This window comes from Eptatretus burgeri, chromosome 13, assembly GCF_056783735.1.
Source record: "Eptatretus burgeri isolate ZD-2024b chromosome 13, Ebu_testis_v1, whole genome shotgun sequence".
Taxonomy (NCBI): domain Eukaryota; kingdom Metazoa; phylum Chordata; class Myxini; order Myxiniformes; family Myxinidae; genus Eptatretus; species Eptatretus burgeri.
This window is the reverse complement of record NC_140973.1, coordinates 26353032-26374059: the sequence shown is the minus strand read 5'-3', so window position 1 is coordinate 26374059 and position 21028 is coordinate 26353032. Positions and strand designations below refer to the sequence as shown.

The 21028-nt window shown below is 43.1% G+C and overlaps 1 protein-coding gene across 3 annotated transcripts in view; it reads left to right on the top strand.

Annotated features, from left to right (window-relative positions):
• Positions 1-21020, top strand: part of LOC147014119 (kinesin light chain 1-like) — a 75527-nt gene extending 54507 nt beyond the window's left edge. For 2 of the 3 annotated variants that reach the window (XM_085851802.1, XM_085851804.1), the window contains exons 13-14: positions 8678-8806; positions 20795-21020. In XM_085851802.1, the coding sequence (XP_085707928.1) occupies positions 8678-8806; positions 20795-20800 (135 nt within the window). In that variant the 3' untranslated portion in view covers positions 20801-21020. The remainder of the gene's footprint in view (positions 1-8677; positions 8807-20794) is intronic. The other variant, XM_085851803.1, reaches the window with a different exon arrangement.
• Positions 21021-21028: the final 8 nt, after the last annotated feature.

Genomic DNA, 21028 nt, shown 5'->3' with positions numbered 1-21028 from the left:
GCCTGTTGCTACCATGAATCCACGTACAAGTAGTGTGAAAAATCTGTATTATGATTGACCTTTACTTAACCCCTACCAAGGAGGCTCCTGCCTCAATCACGAGCTCATTCTGAGATTAACTGAAAACACACGCCGCAATTACTTATACTAGCGGATATAGTCATCGAGGATGGGCAGTGGGATTGATGGAATGGCATTTGATAGGATGGGAGGGTGATGGAACAACAACGAGAATCCATGACCTCATCCACCAGAGCAAACGCTTTGAGAATAGTTTGCTTTTGACTGGGACGAACTGAATAAAAGTTTGATGTAAGTTTACAGGCCGGAAGCAGAATTGTAAGGCATTATTAAGTATCCGTACAAAACAATGAGAGAGCAAATAGCAATTGTGACGGACATCGTCGTATTTATAGAAGTGCGAGACAAATTTGCAATGTTCCAGGCATGTAACAAAAAAAAAATCTGCTTTTAAAATGATCTTGTAATTGAATTTGTGAGGGAAAAGAAGTATGAGGAGGATGATGTGAACAGCACGTATCAAAACTTCTCAAACATAAAATAACATGGTTAGAGTGCATCAATGAGAGGAAAGAGTACACTGTGGTGTTTGTGGTACTGTTGTTTTTTTTAAAGCATCGAAGACCAAGAGAATGTCTGAAAATATCAGTGTAAGGCGAATACCATGGAATTTGACATCAGTTACACAATCGGAAAATGTATTTTAGATTAATATTCTCGATGAACACTGAGAAGGTGATCAAAGAATCATACCATAAATTTTACATTCCGTATCATTCGTACTTATGAGGATAATCACAACAACGCCGCATACCGACATTGCTGAGCAAACCGACATTGATAACTCCGTGACCCGACATTGCTGAGCAACTACGGATGCCCTCTGATGAGGCTAATCCTGGTAGGGTTCCCGCTCCAAGTCTCGCGTTACCTTACTAGTGACCTAGCCCCACGCAGATGGGGAACCGTGCTTTACACTTCATCATTGCTCCCAACTGCATTCACTAATGAATCTGGGTTGCGCGGGGTGTTGCGAGAGATATTTCTACATGGCAGATGGTACTTATCGCTCCCGGGACCGTGCAGTAAGGTGGTAGGTTGGCTAAACGAATGGAGTGAATTGCAGTGCTAACATGGCTCTGAATGTCATGGTGGTATTGGTGTGGTTGTGTTGTCGGTGTGGTTTGCACTGTGGGAACATGCAGGGAGGGATAAGATGAGAAAGGATTTCAAGGGAATGAGGACAGAGGTGGGGGGTATTGGAATGGATTAAATGAAAAGATGGGTTTACAGGGTTGGAGAGGTCCGAGAGGGGAAAGGGTAAGGGATTGGGATAGATAATGGGGGAATCTCAAGAAGGTGGGAAATCACAATGGGGATGAAACATGTTAATACTCACAATGCATTTCCCCTGTTCCTCATATGAGGGGAAGGTTCCTGACTAAGCACAATTATGAAAGAGATATCTAAGGGTTCCTTTATGTGTTGAGTGTTACACCCTGGGTCCTTTTTCCAGAAGCAACTTTCTATGCCGCCCTGATTATGCCCTAATAATGCCAAAACCGGTCGGTAACTGCATTTCCATTCACTAGTGATAGCTTCTGACATTAGATATTACATTTAGCATCGTAATTTGCACTATGAGAAGCTCTTTTTGAGCCACAGACGTAAACGAGCATCGTGATGGTGATGTCATGATGTTCAGCTTAGGTCGAAAAACAGCTTTACACTTCATCGTTGCTCTGAACTGCATTCAATAATGTCTGGGTTGTGCGGGGTGTAGCGAGAGATATTATTTCTGCATGGCAGGTGGCACTTATCGCTCCCGGGACTGTGCAGTAAGGGCTGTATGGGATGCAGTTTCGGCGTTCTCACCACTCACAGTTTGGAGTCACACAATGACACACATATAGATAGATATATATATATATATATATATATAGTTAGAGAGTGTTAGTTAGAGAGAGTGAGCTGGAGAGAGTGAGTCAGTTGGAGAGTTAGAGACAAAGACATAGCGAGGAAAAGAGAGAGAGATAGAGACAGAGAGACAGAGAGATAGAGAGACATATATTATATTACATTTAGCATCGTAATTTGCACGATGAGAAGCTCTTTCGAGAGCCGCAGACGTAACCAATCATCGTGACGGTGATGTCATGGTGTTCAGCTTCGGTCAGAGAACAACTTCGGTCTGTCTCCGTCTCTTTCTCTCCTCGACAGGATCCAGCAGTGTGCTGTCCATCTGGAAGGGCATGTCTTGGCATCATTATCAGAACCACTTTTCCTCTGCTGTTCTGCAGCTATGTTGTTGTTGTTGTTGTTGTTGTTCCTTCCACAGATGTTTTCAGGGAAGGTGCTTTGAAGGTTTCTCCTCCCTTGTTCCTTCTGAGCACACCTTTAGCCATTCCACACATTTTGCAGCTTCTTCACATCCTTCACACCCACATCTATCCCAAGGGCCAATACAGTTTCATACTCTTCCAGCTGCTGCTCCATTCTGGAACTCCTCACCTGTCCGACTTTACCTCATCTTATAATCCTCCCCAATTCAAAAGGAATGTTAACAAAATTTCTCTGTGTCTCTGTCTCTCTCTCTCTCTCTCTCTCTCTCTCTCTCTCTCTCTCTCTCTCTCTCTCTCTCTCTCTCTCTCTCTCTCTCTCTCTCTCTCTCTCTCTCTCTCTCTCTCTCTCTCTCTCTCTCTCTCTCTCTCTCTCTCTCTCTCTCTCTCTCTCTCTCTCTCTCTCTCTCTCTCTCTCTCTCTCTCTCTCTCTCTCTCTCTCTCTCTCTCTCTCTCTCTCTCTCTCTCTCTCTCTCTCTCTCTCTCTCTCTCTCTCTCTCTCTCCATCTCTCTCTCCATCTCTCTCTCCATCTCTCTCTCCATCTCTCTCTCCATCTCTCTCTCCATCTCTCTCTCCATCTCTCTCTCCATCTCTCTCTCCATCTCTCTCTCCATCTCTCTCTCCATCTCTCTCTCCATCTCTCTCTCCATCTCTCTCTCCATCTCTCTCTCCATCTCTCTCTCCATCTCTCTCTCCATCTCTCTCTCCATCTCTCTCTCCATCTCTCTCTCCATCTCTCTCTCCATCTCTCTCTCCATCTCTCTCTCCATCTCTCTCTCCATCTCTCTCTCCATCTCTCTCTCCATCTCTCTCTCCATCTCTCTCTCCATCTCTCTCTCCATCTCTCTCTCCATCTCTCTCTCCATCTCTCTCTCCATCTCTCTCTCCATCTCTCTCTCCATCTCTCTCTCCATCTCTCTCTCCATCTCTCTCTCCATCTCTCTCTCCATCTCTCTCTCCATCTCTCTCCATCTCTCTCTCCATCTCTCTCTCCATCTCTCTCTCCATCTCTCTCTCCATCTCTCTCTCCCTCTCTCTCTCCCTCTCTCTCTCCCTCTCCATCTCCCACCAACTAACTCTAACACCTGTGTCACCCACCTCCAGTGGCCTTTGTCCGTGTGAAGTGCGAGGTCTGTAAAAAAGAAAGTCAAGGAAAATATCAGGAAAGCGCCAACAGAACATAATCGTGTCACATCCAGAGCCTCACCCAAAATTAAGGTAAATAATCTTGCGTAGAGTAAGTGAAGCTGATAAGCAAGTTTCAAAACAGTGACAGAAGTGAAAGTTGAAGCTTGGAGAGGGAGTTATTAAACCATCTTATATTATATGAATATTAATTAAATATGGAAGCAGCTCTTACTCATGGTCAGTCCCTGAAGTGAGACCACAGAGGAAACAATCTATCTTTATTAAAATGAATGAAAATATTTATGGGATTCAAAGTATCCATAATAATCCATGGAAGATGTTTCAGGGCACAAAATAAATAAAGTTTAAATGTCTCTCCCTGTATTTTCAGAGAATAAATTGTGTGTGTATATATATATATATATATATATATATATATATATTGTTGTTGAGGTTTCAGCGGTGGCGGGATTCCGACAAGCGCGTCAGTCGCCATCCGTACCCAGTTTGGGTTTTCGCACCCAACCACCGCCGTCTCCGGGGTGACAACGCCGGCAGGTTCGGCACAGTTCTCGGGTTACGCATCTCGAATCACGGTACCAAAATACACCTGTACCTTGCCAGCTGGGGGAATAGACCCCGGTTACAGACTGGTTTTGTCACAGACCGAGCGGAGTCTACCAGTCTGTAACCATTTTCCTTTTTTATATCCAAATTGAGCGGATCATTCCTCAACGCGGCACGAACCAATTCAAAGCGGAAACTTCGTACGAATCAGCCAGATTTATTGGGGAAATGACACAAGCAAAACATTCATGAGAATGTTTTAATTAATCTATAACCTGTTCTTAACTTGGGAGATACGGATTATGGGTTTCAAAGGGGTCCCTAATGAGATAAGCCTTAAACGACATGCAGACAAGACACGGACAGCATGCAGACAAGACAGAGTACTTGTTGATGTTTCATGGACGAGAGGAAAGTGTAAAAAGCACGAATGTGGCTCGTGACAAGCGGATGTCCACAGATTCGAGCCCCAAGCTCGAGCATGCTGCGTGGCAAGATGGCGGTGCCATATTCTTTCGTCGTACGTGGCCTCCGCGCGTTCTCTCGCGCGTTCAGACCCTGTGAGGTCGACTGCACCAGAGCGAAAGATCCACGGTGGTATGCTCCAGCTGGCTTTTCACAAGGTCCAGCATACAAGTCCAGGCCTGGCCTGTTCACCAGGCCTCCTTCACGAAGCAGATCGCAGACAGACACAGCCGTCCCCTACACAGCAGATCACGACTCCCACCAGTCGTTTCTCATCCAGCCGAGGGCAAACAGACCTCATGCAGTCCTTTCTCTGCCTTGCCTTCGGCTCTGGCTCGCTTCTCCAGGCCACAGAAGGCAGACCCGGCGCGCCCAGGTCCAGTTTCTCTCCCGGCAGAATCACCACTCACTTTCCTTTTTCTGCTCGCCTCGAAGCCCCAGCACGCCTCAAAACCGACTGCAGTTTTTGTACTTCTCCAGTTTCACTTCCTCTTTTCTGGCGCTGTGGCCTTAAAGCCGACTCCAGACTCACACAGCAGCCAGGTCATCTCGAAGCAGATTGCCGCCTCACCCTCAGTTTTCTCTCCCTTCAGAAATCACCACTGTCTTTCCTTTGTTCGCTCGCTTCGAAGCCACTGGCTCCTCCCCTTAGTTTCACTTCCTTCTTCAGGCCACTCCCTCTCAGCCGACTGGGCGGGGTCTCGTCCCCATAGGGGAAGGAAGAAGAAGAAGCCCTCAGCACACCACCACTGCACAAACAAATAACAGCCTGTGACACCTCCCGACACACATGTAACGTCAAATTACCGAACAACCTGGCTAAACATGCATTTAATGGGGGATCTGGGCTAATTCTATAATTAACTAGAGGGGGAGCACTCGGGAGAGTGCAAAACCTCCGCCGCCAATACTGCTGGGTCACTCAAATGAACCTTATATCTTAGTCATTAAATATGATGTCAACAGTGCTGACAGAGTTATAGTTCTTTTCTCCATTTTTTTTTGGAGGGGGTGGGGGGGGTTGGAAATCACTTAAAACATGTAGAAATGCAAAAAAAAATAATTTTCTCTAACAATTTTTTTTGGGGGGGGGGGTGGACCAAGTCCAAAATCTAATGGCATGATCCTTGGCCCATACCTAACCCCCCCCCCCCACCAAGTTTCGTCGAAATCCGTCGGAGTTTTTCCATAATACTGTTCACAAACAAACAAACAAACAAACAGAAAGGGGTGAAAACAGTAACCTCCGATCTTCGATGGCGGAGGTTAATAAACTAAGGGCCATTTCCGTAACAATATATATATATATATATATATATATATATATATATATATATATATATATTTTTTTTTTTTTTTTTTTTGATGAAGAATTCCGATAAGGCTATTGAAGGAGCATCAGGTAATGGATTTCATCAAACTAAAGTACACAATTTGGTGTCTGTCTGTATTTCTGACCGTGATCCATTCAGTTCTTACTTATCCAATCTCAACCAAACTTGACACGAGGTCTGAAGGCCACACGATGGAGGTTGGAGTGACCTCATTTCCCCTCCCCAAGGAGCGTTTCCTCCTTGAACAAACGCCATGCCAATGTGCATAAATATCTTATCTTGGCGTTTTGTGGGGCAGCTGTATCAGAAGTAAAAATATTATAAAACCACAAACACGTACGATTACCTTTTTAAACAGGCGCTGCTGCTGTTCAACACTAAACTGAAAGGGAGGAAACCCGACGTTCTTGAGGTCCGAGCCTTGATCTATTGTAATCTATATACCCCAGAGAGGACAATAACGTGACCCTTCCTGCCACTCCCGGAGGGAGTGGGTATACTAGTACCTTAAATCAGACAATGTTTGTTCATATTCACCCTTTGAAATGCACCCATTAAAAAGCCTCAAGCTATATTTGCCCACCAAAAGTAATTCAGAATATTTTATAAATATTACAAAAAGAACAAGATAATAAATGCTTCTTGTGGTCTGCGTTAGCTCCTCTATATCTGGTTAAGGATATTGCTGAATGGATCAGTATAAACCATTATGAGGATAAACTAAATGTATAAACTAAGGATATGACATATAATGTCTGGAAGAGATTTCTGATATCAATAGATATAATATGAAGAACAAAACAATGTTTCAGTAAATGTATATCCTGTTCCACAATGATATAAATTGATGGTGTTGAGGGCATCAGATAACAACCTTGTAAATAATAGTGAAAGTGTGTCTTTATGTCCAGTAACTACTCCGAGACCCTTGGATCTGTCAGCTCCAAATTTTCAGGGTATACTCAGGAGGTCCTTACTTAGGTTTTCCATGAAAAAAAATGGTTTTTAATTCGATTTTTTAATATTTTTTTTCGGATTTCTCATTGGTGTTATTTGGGTTATTTTCCCATTGCGGCGGACCCAGTCCCACCGCATTGTCCAGGAACTACTCCGAGACCAAGGACCATATATAGATAGGATGGGAAACTCTGATTACGCATGTTTGAGCCATATTAGAATTCTCTCCCTTTTATTAGAGGTCCCATGAGCAACTGGATGATGTGATATTTCATGCACAGACTACACCTTTTTCAGCAAGTACAGTAATGCGCAAGCTCAACCCACCCAGAAGTGGGTACTCCGCTAGTATTAAACTAGAAGGGCACTCGGTAGAGTGCATACCTCCACCACGCAATGCCTGATCCAATAGAACATATCAGGCCCAATAAATATATCGTTTATAGCCCTCTCTCTCAATGGTGAAGAATCACTTTTTAAAAATCAGATCTGGATCTTCACCAAAATCAAACCAATTTGTCCTTGTCACACACCCAACATGTCCATCAAGTTTCATCTGAATCCATCCACAACTTTTTGAGATATCATGCACACAAACAAACAAACAGACAGCTTCGGTGGCGGAGGTAATAAAACCGACTTATTATATGCGAAGAGGTACAAAGAAAAAGATTCTTTATGCTTATCTCAAAGAACTTCCATCATTGGTCAAAACACACCGTGCAAAGAAATATCTTTGTTTGTAGAAATTTAGACACTTCATAACAAAACAACACTTGAAGAACATGCGGAATATTGTCAGAATAAGAAAGCTACAAAAAAAAAAAATAATCTCAAACAAATGCAGGAATGAATGAAAGACAAATACAAAGCAAATGCTTTGTAAACATCAGACATCCATCTGTAATTTATACTGACTTTGAAGGATTTCTCAAAAGGCAGATGAAGTTGGCACAGATACTACAGAAAGAGAGGCTGTCCTTCAGAACATGAAAGGCAGTGCTATAAGTGTGGGGAACACTAATGGATCATAGTGGAAACATTCACATTTGTAAACAGAGCTGATAGGATGGTTTGTTGCTCATAAATTTTAACCACAAGTCAAAATGGTACCAAAAAGCACAGGATTGGCAGCAATCTTCGTCTCACATGGCAGGCACAAGGTGCCCAGCTTCGTTTCGTTGGAACACGATCGACGAAGCCCTGAAAACCCAGTCGTGTGTACTGTATCGTACAAAATATTCCCCTGATAATATTCACACAATTGTTACATTTCATTATTTTGTCCATTCTTGTGTTTGCTTTTCCTCATAGTTCATGCTTGAGAGTTCATTGTTGTTTAAGGCATTTGAGCACAAGCTTTAGCTTTTTGGAAATGCCTCGATACTCTATCACACAAATGTGAATTATCATTGATTTTTTACTCACCCTTGTACAGAGTATGGAAATATGGAAATATGGAAAGAAAGCTTGAAACGTGAAAAGTAAAATCCAAGGTCTTAGCAGATCACATCACGTTCAGAGCTTTGTCCCACCATTGATCACCCGAGTGCCAGTGATCATGACATTAGTGGAGCTAACAGCAATTCCAAGGAGAGAATGCAAGGTTACCTGCAATGACAACATTTCAATGTTTTGGGGGGAAGCTGAAGTTGTGTGAAGTTGAAAGGACACACGGTGATGCCGTGTGATCGGTGTCCTGCCACTGTGCAAAGAATGCTGAACACAACATGTCTTCACATAATATTGCAGCGGGATGTTCTGAAAATAAATCCCCAGTGCTACACCAACTAAACATGACCCTAATCTTTGTCTAAGTTAAACTCGTGTTCATTATCATTTATTCTAAACTACACCAATTCCAGGTTTTGGACCACGTGCAGCAACTAAGGATGCCAGGGGTAGCCAACGGACATGTTATGCGGCCGAAGCACTCTGGTCAGGAACAAGTGAAGGATGAGACGATGAAGTGTGAGAGCAGCTCAGATGGAGAGGTATGGTCCAGTTAACAGGTTGTTCGTTTATTTTTGTTACATCAAGGAAAATGTAAGCTTGCATCCAACCCCTCCCATCATGACCTCGTCCCCTGATGCCCCAACCATGTCATCACCGTTGTTCCTTCATTGAAAAACAATTATTTTTTGCTGTGCCTGTACAAGTTTAACAACTCCAGGGAGATCTTTAAAAAGGGAATTTAACCAAGTACAGAAAAAAAGTAAAAGTTCAATATTTGATTCACAAAAGACAGCAATACGGGAGAACACATTCCTCCGCCAGGCTGAACGGTTTACCTTTTCCATCCCACTGATACGCCGGATCTACATCCAGACCTGAACCAAAATCTAATCAGCTTGTTTTTGTCACCTACCCAATTCATCCACAAAGTTTTGTCACAACCCCTCCATATCTTCTTGAAATATGATGCTATGTATCATTGTTGGCCTTATCTCTCAATTGTGAAGAATAAATTTCAAAAATTAAAAAATTCTCACATCCCAATCCAGATCAGGATATTCGTCAAACTCAAATCAAGTCATCCTCGTCACATAATCAACCTGCCCACCAACTTTTGTCCGAATCCATCCACAACTTCTTGAGATCATGCCATACAGTACCATCAGTACCATATCGTTTTTGGCCCGATCTCTCAATGGTGAAGAATGATTTTAAAATTCTCGTCGCTGGATCTGGATTCGTATCTTCGCCAAAATCTAATCAGTTCGCCTTTGTCATGCACCCAACGCGTCCCCCAAGTTTCATCCGAATCCGGACATAACCTTGTGAGATGTCCTGCTCACAGTCAGACAAACAGATGGGGGTGAAAACAACCTCTGTCCACCTTCGGTGGTGGAGGAATTGAACATGGAATTTGGGGAGCCACCGAAAAACCCATGAGGGAAAGAAGGGATTGGATAAATGGTGTTGCAATTCCACTCGGTCAAAAAAAAATGTTGTTGTACCAACAATATAAATGCCAAGTTTCAGTGAATGTAAATGGTCCCTGTGGAAAGGTCACCCAATCCGTGCATTACGAGTCAAAATTATTTATTTAAGGCGGTAAGTCACCTTCATTGTTTTCATCTTTCAAGGTGGTAATTTATTCCTGGCACCCACTGCAGTAACGGGTCTCATCTCGACTTCATGTCTTGTAAGGTTTAACCAGTTCATTCCGAGGAGGAGCTTCTGCTCCTCACGAGTCATGGAGACCTACTCCAACTGAGAAGTGGTTCAATCTGATGGCCATGAATTCTGACCCTTCGGGGTTGGAGTGGGTGTGTGTGGTGTGACAATGTGCTTCAGCCTTTGGGTTTATTTGCATGTGTAGTTCAAGATTCTTTTACCTTTAAAAATAATAATAACAATAATAATAATAATAATAATGAAAAGGCTTTCACCAGAAGTGTTTTTGATCGATCATGTAAAATACCCCGATGACCCAAAAATCACCGAGAAATCAAAATACCCTTGAGACCCCTTTAGATCCCTTCACCCTTTAGACCTTTTACACCTTTTGATCCCAAGTCCCTTTGTACCCCTTATAGCTTAACATCATTTAGACACATTACAGCCTTCATACAGACGAGACAGCTGAGATTAGACCCTTAACCATTTCAAGCGTGAGATCACTTGGACCTTCTTATATTTCACCAATATTACAAATGATTGAAACAAAAGACATGTTCGCATTATGATTGGTGTAAACCATGACAATACAGCAAATCTAACGTAAATCTCTGTAACGTGTGTAGATAGGCAAGCGTTGCGAGCCGATACATTCAAAAAAAAAAAATATATATATATATATATATATATATATATATATATATATATATATATGTATGTATATATATAATGTGTATATATATATATATATATATATATATATATATATATATATATATATGTGTGTATATATATATATATGTGTGTGTATATATATGTGTATATATATGTGTGTGTATATATATGTGTATATATATATATATATATATATATATATATATATATATATATATATATATATGTATGTGTGTGTATATATATGTGTATATATATATATATATATATATATATATATATATATATATATATATATATATATATATATATATATATATATATATATATATATATATATATATATATATATATATATATATATATATATATATATATATATAAACCAAGTCGAAAACACCAGGTGGTTGACTCAGCCTGCCATCCTTCCGAGGTCGGCGAAATGAGCACCAGTTGTACTGGGCCCGGTGTATGCCCCGGTTAGAATAGGTGTACCATATCCCTGTGTGTCGTAAGAGGCGACCAGGGTTGCGTCAGGAAGGGCATCCGTCGTAAAAACCTATGCCAAATCATTATGCGGACAACAAAACGAATTTCCATACCGGATCGGTCGAGGCCCGGGTTCCCAACGACCGTCACCGGTACTGTTGGTCAGCGGGGTACCGGTGGAAATTGTGCTACTGCTGGGCGAAGGAGGAGAAGGAGACGGGGAAGGCGAGTCCGGAGGCAGTGGGAGAGGGGGAAGGGTAGAAGTGTGGAGGTGAGAGTTGGAACTCTGAATGTTGGGACGATGACTGGCAAAGGGGGACAGTTGGCTGATATGATGGAGAGAAGAAAGGTGGACATACTGTGTGTACAAGAGACCAAGTGGATGGGGAGTAAGGCGAGGAGCATTGGAGGTGGTTTCAAACTGTTCTACCATGGTGTGGATGGGAGGAGAAATGGTGTCGGGATAATCCTGAAGGAAGATTATGTCAAGAGGGTATTGGAGGTGAGGAGGGTGTCTGACCGAGTGATGAGTGTGAAGTTGGAAATTGAAGGGGTGATGATGAATGTCATCAGTGCATATGCCCCACATATGGGGTGTGAGATGGAATATAAAGAAGATTTCTGGAGTGAGTTAGATGAAGTGGTGGAGAGTGTATCCAAGGATGAAAGAGTGGTGATTGGAGCAGATTTCAATGGACATGTTGGGGAAGGGAATAAAGAGGATGAGGAGGTGATGGGGAGGTACGGTCTCAACAAGAGAAATGTGGAAGGGCAAATGGTGGTAGAGTTTGCAAAAAGAATGGAAATGGCAGTGGTAAACACGTATTTCAAGAAGAAGGAGGAACACAGGGTGACATACAGGAGTGGAGGAAAGTGCACACAGGTGGATTACATCTTAAGTAGGAGATGCAACCTGAAAGAGATTAGTGACTGTAAGGTTGTGGCAGGGGAGAGTGTAGCTCGACAGCATCGATTGGTGGTCTGTAGGATGACTTTAGAGGTGAGGTTGAGGAAGAGAGTGAGGGCTGAACCAAGGACCAGATGGTGGAAGCTGAAGGAGGAAGACTGTTGCGTGAAATTTAGGGAGGAGGTGAGACAGGTGTTGGATGGTGGTAAAGATGGGTGGGATGATTGGGCAACGACAGCAGAAGTGGTGAGGGAGATAGCTAGGAAGGTACTTGGTGTGACATCTGGATAGAGGAAGGAAGATAAGGAGACTTAGTGGTGGAACGAGGAAGTACAGGAAAGTATAAGGAAGAAGGGGTTGGCGAAAAAGAAGTGGGATAGTCAGAGAGATGAAGAAAGTCGGCAGGAGTACAAGGAGTGGCGTTGAAAAGCAAAAAGAGAGGTGGCAAAGGCCAAGGAAAAGGCATATGACGAGCTGTATGAGAAGTTGGATACAAAAGAAGGGGAAAAGGATTTATACCGATTGGCAAGACAGAGGGACCGAGCTGGGAAGGATGTGCTGCAGGTTCGGGTGATAAAGGACGTAAATGGGAATGTGCTGACGAGCGAGGAGAGTGTGTTGAGAAGGTGGATGGAGTACTTTGAGGAGCTGATGAATGAAGAAAATGAGAGAGAGAGAGAAGGTTGGAAGAGGTGGAGATAGTGAATCTGGAAGTGGGGTGGATCAGTAAGGATGAAGTGAGGACTGCTATGAAGAAGATGAAAAGTGGAAAGGTGGTTGGCCCAGATGGTATACCAGTGGAGGCATGGAAGTGCTTCGGAGAGATGGCAGTGGGGTTGTTAACCAGATTGTTTAATAAAGTCTTGGAAAGTGAGAGGATGCCGGAGGAGTGGAGATTAAGTGTACTGGTTCCGATTTTCAAGAATAAGGGTGATGTGCAGAGCTGTGGAAATTACAGAGGGATAAAGTTGTTAAGCCACACCATGAAGTTGTGGGAAAGAGTAGTGGAAGCGAGGTTGAGAGGAGAGGTGATGATCTGTGAGCAGCAATATGGGTTTATGCCAGGAAGGAGCACCACTGATGCGATGTTTGCTTTGAGAATGTTGATGGAGAAGTATAGGGAAGGCCAGAAGGAGTTACATTGTGTGTTTGTGGATTTAGAGAAAGCTTATGATAGGGTGCCAAGAGAGGAGTTGTGGTATTGTATGAGGAAGTCGGGAGTGGTGGAGAAGTATGTGAGGATCGTGCAGGATATGTATGAGGACAGTGTGACAGCGGTGAGGTGTGCGGTAGGCATGACGGACCGGTTTATGGTGAAGGTGGGATTGCATCAAAGATCGACTCTGAGCCCTTTCCTGTTTGCAATGGTGATGGACAGGTTGACGGACGAGATCAGACTGGAGTCTCCATGGACTATGATGTTCGCGGATGACATCATGATCTGTAGGGAGAGTAGGGAGCAGGCTGAATCGAGCCTTGAGAGGTGGAGGTACGCACTGGAGAGAAGGGGAATGTTAGTCAGTAGGAGTAAGACGGAGTACATGTGCGTAAATGAGAGGGAGGGTGGTGGTATGGTGCAGTTGCAAGGAGTTGAGGTGGGGAAGGTGGATTGGTTTAAATACTTGGGATCAACTGTCCAAAGTAACGGAGAGTGTGGGAGAGAAGTGAAAAAGAGAGTGCAGGCAGGATGGAGTGGGTGGAGAAGAGTTGCAGGAGTGATTTGTGACAGAAGGGTAGCTGCAAGAGTGAAGGGGAAAGTATACAAGACGGTAGTGAGACCAGCTATGTTGTATGGTTTGGAGGCGGTGGCGCTAACAAAAAGACAGGAAGCAGAGCTGGAGGTGGCAGAGTTAAAGATGCTGCGATTCTCGTTGGGAGTGACGAGGATGGATAGGATAAGAAATGAGTGTATTAGAGGGACAGCGCAGGTAGGACGGTTTGGAGACAAAGTGAGAGAGGCGAGATTGAGATGGTTTGGACATGTGCACAGGAGGGAAACGGAGTATATCGGGAGAAGGATGTTGAAGATGGAGCCGCCAGGCAGGAGGAGAAGAGGAAGGCCAAAGAAGAGGTTCATGGATGCGGTGAGGGCGGACATGAGGGTGGTTGGAGTGTCAATGGAAGATGTGGAGGATAGAGCAAAATGGAGACAGTTGGTCCGCTGTGGCGACCCCTAACGGGAGCAAGCCAAAAGATGAAGAAGAAGAAGAAGAAGATATATATATATATATATTCTAACTACTGACTGCTCACTGATATCAATATTCAGCAACTTTTGCATGATGTAGAAAACTGAAATTTAATTAGGGTTAGACTCTGTATACAAAAAGAAGTCACAGGTTAGCAACCATTGTACAGGCTGCATTGGCCAAATTGGTCTCTTTATGAATTGAAGTTCTTTGGAAGGGAAGTAATCCATTATATATTGTGAACTGTGGTGTCCGTTCATGCGTTCGTCTCCCGTTTACGGCGGCCGCTTCTCGTGCTGCATTGAAAAGCTGAACATTCAATTTTGAAATGACAGAACATGCATGAGTAATGTTGATGCGAAATTTTATTTCGCAACCAGGACATTTTCCTCTCTTTTGAGGAAAATCCAATCTCCGCTGCTCTGTGTTGCACCACTATTTCACGGTGGGCGGTATAAGTATCTCAGAGCTTTGGTTCTAAGCAAAACCAAGATTGTAACACAACTGACCTTTTTAAAGTTCATGAAATATTATTCAAATTGATAGATCAACTTAAACTTCCATCGTGTTCTTCATCGTGTCTTGGAGCCTTGCTGAGCCTCGTGCCTCACCTTGGTTGGCTCTGGGGTTCTGCTGGCTCGGAGTACGGGGTCGAACGGCGGGCAGACCTGCCTCCCTCTCCTGCTCGCAACTTGGCGCCAGAACTGGTTCCCTGGCGGCTGTGAGCGGACTTGGGCCAGGACCAGGAGGTCGACAGCACCACGGTTTCTCCTGCCCCCCCTGACGAGAGCAAGGCCAGCTCGTCCGACGCTGATCCAGGGACAGTTGCGTCCACACCACGGTCCAGCCTGACCACCAGAAATAGCTACGTTTTGTGTGTGTGTGTGTGTGTGTGTGTGTGTGTGTGTGTGTGTGTGTGTGTGTGTGTGTGTGTGTGTGTGTGTGTGTGTGTGTGTGTGCGTGCGCGCTTGGCGCCTTAGAAGATTTGAGCTCTCTATATTCATTGGAATTGTCTGTGTTTTTCCCCATACCCAATCCCACACCATCCCGTCGAATCGCCCCGGATCCCTCTTATTGCCGAGTCTTGTTATTTCTGGTTAATAGTAAAAACGAATAAACATCATCAACTCAGTGAAAAGTGACTCGTGCCACCTTCCTCATCCCATTTGCGGTAGAGCGATTAGAACCGCCATGTTTGGGTTATAAATAAATAAACCGCCTCCATCGTTTCGGCTCATTCTACGTTGGCGGGACTGTTCAAGTCCCGTGGACGTCACAATATTGTTAGGGTTGTAGGGGTAGATGAGGGAATTTAAGAGGAAATTTAGGATTGAACGGAGTTGTTTGGTCCGTGGACGCGTAGGAGACATCTCAATGTAATTAAGTCGGGAAACTGTGAGCTTAAGTGTTATGTGTCACCACGGGGCGGGTGGGAATAGTGCGGTGTCAATTACATAGGGATTAAGGACAAGTTCCCCCAGTATGTAATTGCCCCCTGTGACTTTTCCCTACGCTTTTGTATTACAAACCAGCAAAGATGGAGTTGCGCTTTTATAACCACTATAACAAAAGCTTGCCAAACATGCTGAGCGGGCAGAGGTCCCGCCTTCCCGGGTTTCGTGCAAGCAAGCCACGCCCTGGAGGTGGAACGATTGTTCAGTTATGTCGAGAGAGATTTGGAGGAACGCAGGAGTGCAGAGTCAGGGACACATGCTATCGAGAGAGAATGTAGCTAGATGGCCTGTAAGAACAGGGCTTTACGGACGGCTTTCCTTCGACGCATGAGAAAGACGGCACACTTCTCATATTTGTGCAGAGGCGAATTGGCTCACATACTGAGCAAGAGCAAGACGCTGGCCTTTGGCTCTTGGTTGGGTCGTGAGAAACAGACCTTGGAACCTCGTGTATGTCACCAAAGGGGACGGCGCCATTCTGCAAAGAGCGTATTGGCAGGCGCGATAGATGAAGAAGCTGCATGACGGTTGGTGAGCCTTGGTGTTGAATACCGCTCACGAATTGCCTGATGAATATTCCCTCTTCGAGAGAGTGGCTCGACACCAATGTGCGCGTCTGCAAATGTCGGACGAAGCGCTAAGATTCCAAGTTCCATAAAGACAGTCTCTGGACAAAGCGAAGCACCAGAATATAGGAAGGATTTGCTTTCCTTTCGTTTTCCCCTTGTCTGTATTTAAATGTGTAGAGGTGCCCCGACTTTAGGATTTATTTACTTCACGTTATCATTACCTTTTGAATTACCCTTGTAAATATTTCTATTGTCATTAAATTCCATGGTTATTTTAAGTTGATGTGTCTGTGTATTGTGGGGTTGGAGTATAAATTCCCCTGTGCATCCATCTGTGCCTCTGTCACTCTGCCAATATTGTACCCAACCCTTCCCACGTGCGTTATAATCTCCGAGGAGCGTGTCCGCCTCTTAAGGAAAAACCGTTTGGCTATCTGGGCTGGCAGTGTTAACCACCTGTCACCACAAATTGGGTTGGGGGGGATTAACCTTGACCACCAGCTCCGCAACAATATTTTCGCTTAAAATTTTTCTTTTCTATGCAACCGCTTGTCCGATCGATACAAAACTTTAAACATAGGAGGGAGAATATTTTATTGATAATTCCGTCATAAGTCACATAGTATGGCAGCAATATTGGATTGAAGGAAAAAAATTGACATCTTCTCCGCCATGGCTCAACGGAAAATAAATTGAAACTTGGCATGTCACCAACTCACACTGGGGGATGTAGGGTGATAACAATGACATCGGTGAAGTGGTATTCCAGCCATAATTGGTTGAATCAAAATCCTTTGCTGAAAAATCTAAAACTACATGTGTCTGATCTACTATCCGGTGCGAGTGAAGAATTAAATTCATGACATCGGTCAAGTAGTCTGGCAGCAATGTTTGATTGGAAAAAAAAACGCATCTTCTCCAGAACTGCTAAAATGAATGTGAAACTTCATACATATTGTATCGCCGCCAGCTCAACCAACGTCGAGCTCGTCCCAGGGAGGGTAAAAATCCCACGATGTCCCAAGCGGCTTAACTGCTGTGGAGACATTCCAAATCAATGGTGGACAACGCACGCGCGGGTCACCAGACAAAAACATGAAAGCTTTCAAAATTAACGGGTTTATTTACCGAAGCACAGCACAGCACAGCAACCCCCCCCCCCCCACCCCAACCAAAAAAAAAAAAAAAAACAGGATTGATGTAATCGCGACAGAGGAGACAACGCAATGGCGGGTTAGGATAGGGAGGAAAAGGACACAAAATCTATAATAAATAATTATGTGCAATGAGGAAAAAAAATCTAAAGAAAGAAGGCACCGCACATCAGACTCTGTCACTGACAGGGAAAAGGGACAAAAAAAACCGGGGCTCAGCTCTGGTGGTAGCGGGGACGAACAGGCGATCGAGGGGACGATGAGAACGACAATGAGGCAAGCAGACGATGGGGAGACTAAGCACACGGACAGGTCGATGAACTGGGAAACGCAGGAATGACAAAGGTTGGCAGACAAGCAGGACGACCTCTTCCTCAAAAACTCAGAACTCTTTTTTTTTCCTTGGACCAACCCCATTCTCCTCAAACAGATGGTTCTTCCCTCAGACTTCGATACTCCTTACCAACTCTCCCCCGGCCTCAGACTTCCCATCACCTGATCAGGCTCCTCCCTCTTCTCTCTCTGGGCAACACTCCGCTCCCTCGAGAGGTGTCCATAACTCTGCTCCTTGGGAGGCGACAAACGCTTCTCCCCTCACTCTCCCGGCAACCCCCAATGGAGGTTCAACACAATTTCCTTTCCATAATCCCAAACTATGTATTACCACACACCACCCCCGATATGGTGCATATTTAAACAAGACATCCTTAAGCTGATATGTCCCTACTTATTACATCAAGATGGACTAACTACTTGTACACAGACCATGCGACTCCATACATTCCTATCTGCTGTATGGTGATATCTAACCCCCACCACAAACATAACAATATGATCAACTAGCCATGGGGAATATAGTTTGAAAATGTAAATGTCATTGTTCATATGGTCTGGCAGCCATGTTGGATTTAAGCTAAAACCTTTAAATTAATAAATAAACCACGTGTGACTTCTTTAAGGTCACACTGAGGTGAACAGCGCTGCTATCCACCAGGAGCGACTCCTTGAGGAATATCTGCCGACGAGAGATTCCGATGAGAATCGTTCTACAGAGTAACCATGAAAAATATGCTTTTGCCTCATAACATCACCAAATGACATCATAATGTCTCAAGCTTGACATATCTAGAAAGCACTCATCGAGGTGTTCAATTTGAGGTACGACACGATATGGTTCCTAAAACTTGAAAATTTGACCTTGAGGTCAAATATGTTTGACCTCAGGCGCTAACCATGAAGGTCAAGGCCAATCGCCACCAAAAATTAATCAGCTGAGCGCCAGACCATGAACTATATTCCCATGAAGTTTTAAGACGATCCGATCAAAATTACTCAAAAAATAAGGGTTTCCTCGACTCCCTGATTTGCGACAGTGACCTTGACCTTTACCTTCAAAATTTTGTGCACTGAAAGGGACCTCTATAGGCCTCTGATATGCGAAGTTACAAAAATTTCCAATGATAACTGTGCTCTGCAGAATTTTATATACGTGATTACAGACAAACAAACAAACAAAAACAAAAAAAAAAAACATACAAGCTGACTAACATATCTTGCAAAAACTTCGTTTTGGCAAGATAAAAATCTGAAACCGCTGAACCAATGGATCTCAAATGTTAAGTATATAAAACTACCCATGGGTGTTAGAAAGGTAATAACTAAAATATTATCAGTCATGTGAAAACCTAAAGAAAAAAAAAATCCTTTTCCTGAACCACTGAATCGATTGATGCAAAATTTAATATATGATCAATTTAGCCTTGAGGAACAGTTTGAAAATTTAAACATCATGGATCACATGATTTGGCAGCCATGTTGGATTGAAGGTAAAATCTTAATAAAACATCTCTCAAACCACTGAACCAATGCATCTGAAACTTTAGATAGACTATCCATGGGGATACGCAGGTGATGACTAAAATGTCATGTCACATGGTTTGGCAACCACATTGGATTGAACGAAAACCTACTTGAAAAAAAAAAAATATATCTTCTCTGAAACCACTGAACTGATGGATGCGAAACCTTAAAATCAGTGTTTCCGATCAAAGCATTGCTGTATCAAAGAGAGGCAGCTTGGGCACCGGCTATAACTGCTCGCACTTTGTTTCAATTTAATACATTTTGAACACTGCAGAACCTCATCGCTCCCTGAATCGGAACACAAACCTGCAGTTCAACAGTACTTTTGCTCTGAACATGGCATATAATAGTGTGGCCATTGGCAACTCAAGGGTGGGCCGTTACGATGTTTATTTCTTCCCCTCCACTACCAAACTCCGGAACTCCACTTTCTCATGTCTTCCCGAACACTTATGACCTTCCCCTTTTCAAAAACTCAGACTATTCTCTTTCTTTACTTTTCTATCAATGCAGTTTTTATTTAAGGCCTTGATGAAGACTATTTAGTCTGTGACTGAAGCCTTCAACATAAAAAAATTGTACGGAATCTTGTCCCAAGCGAGTATGAGCACAGAGTAGTGAGGTAATCGTTTTTGGCTGCCAGTCTGGCAAACAAAATTGAAAATCATCCAATAAGAAACTTAATTTTTAAGGAAGTAATAAAGGACACAAACAAGAGGCACGCATAATGAATTTAACATGTTAAATAAGGTGGTTTCAAGACTGCATCAACAGTGGTAAACTTGCAAAATAAAAAATAAAAATAAATCTTTTTGACAGCCTTAAAACATTTATTTTATTTCAATTATATACTTTAACACTGCAGAACAGAAATCACCTTCTGGCACTTTCATAAACCTTCCATTTAGCAGCACTTGGAAAGACATTAATGTCATTTTATGCCTTGAGGGCAGAGTAACTGAGATTCAGCATTCAGACAAATATGGTGACATCTAGCACTACTTGGTAAGTGTAAAACACAAAAAGCAACAGTTTAAATTACCATTCATGTCCTTTTTCTGAAGACTACAAAGGGTAAGGTGTTCTCTGAATGCTTTAGTTGCACAAAACTTCACCTGAACAGGCTCCGTTTCACCTGAGTGCTGACAATGCTAATCAATTTAGAAGAATCCTTTTTGAGCTAGTTTTGACTTATTTGTCAGTTCTAAACTATTCATGGTAAAGAGTGATCACAAAAAAAGTTAATGGAAGAGCAGATCATAGGCAGCAAGCCAAATTTCTGGCACAGGCTGGCAGATGAATCGAATCATGAGAGTTGGTTGCCATTTCACATGGACAAATGTCATATGCAAATGGAGTTTTACAGGGAGAAGATTTCCACTTCGATTTGTGTTTTTAATAAAATGGCAAATTTATTTGACGTTAACAATTTGAAATGTCCAAAAAGGGAAGAGTAAAAATATTTATACTTTTCCTTTAAAGTACCTTCTGAAATGCACAACAGTGATCAAAGAAAATCAACAAAAGCTCATTATCAACACCTGTTTTGTGTGTTGCAGGATTGAAGACTCCAGCCAGTGACCTTCCAACCATCTTTGCCCTGAAGTTAGGTGTAGATACTTTCATATATCCAATTCATTATGCATCAAATACTGTAGTGGACAGTTTGTGCTGATTTGTGTGCAATGTATCATTTAGTGTAATGTAGAACTAGTTCTAGTGTAGCAATCTGGATGCCTAATCATGAATACCATGCACAACTCCAATAAATCACCAAATCAAAAACTTTCTGG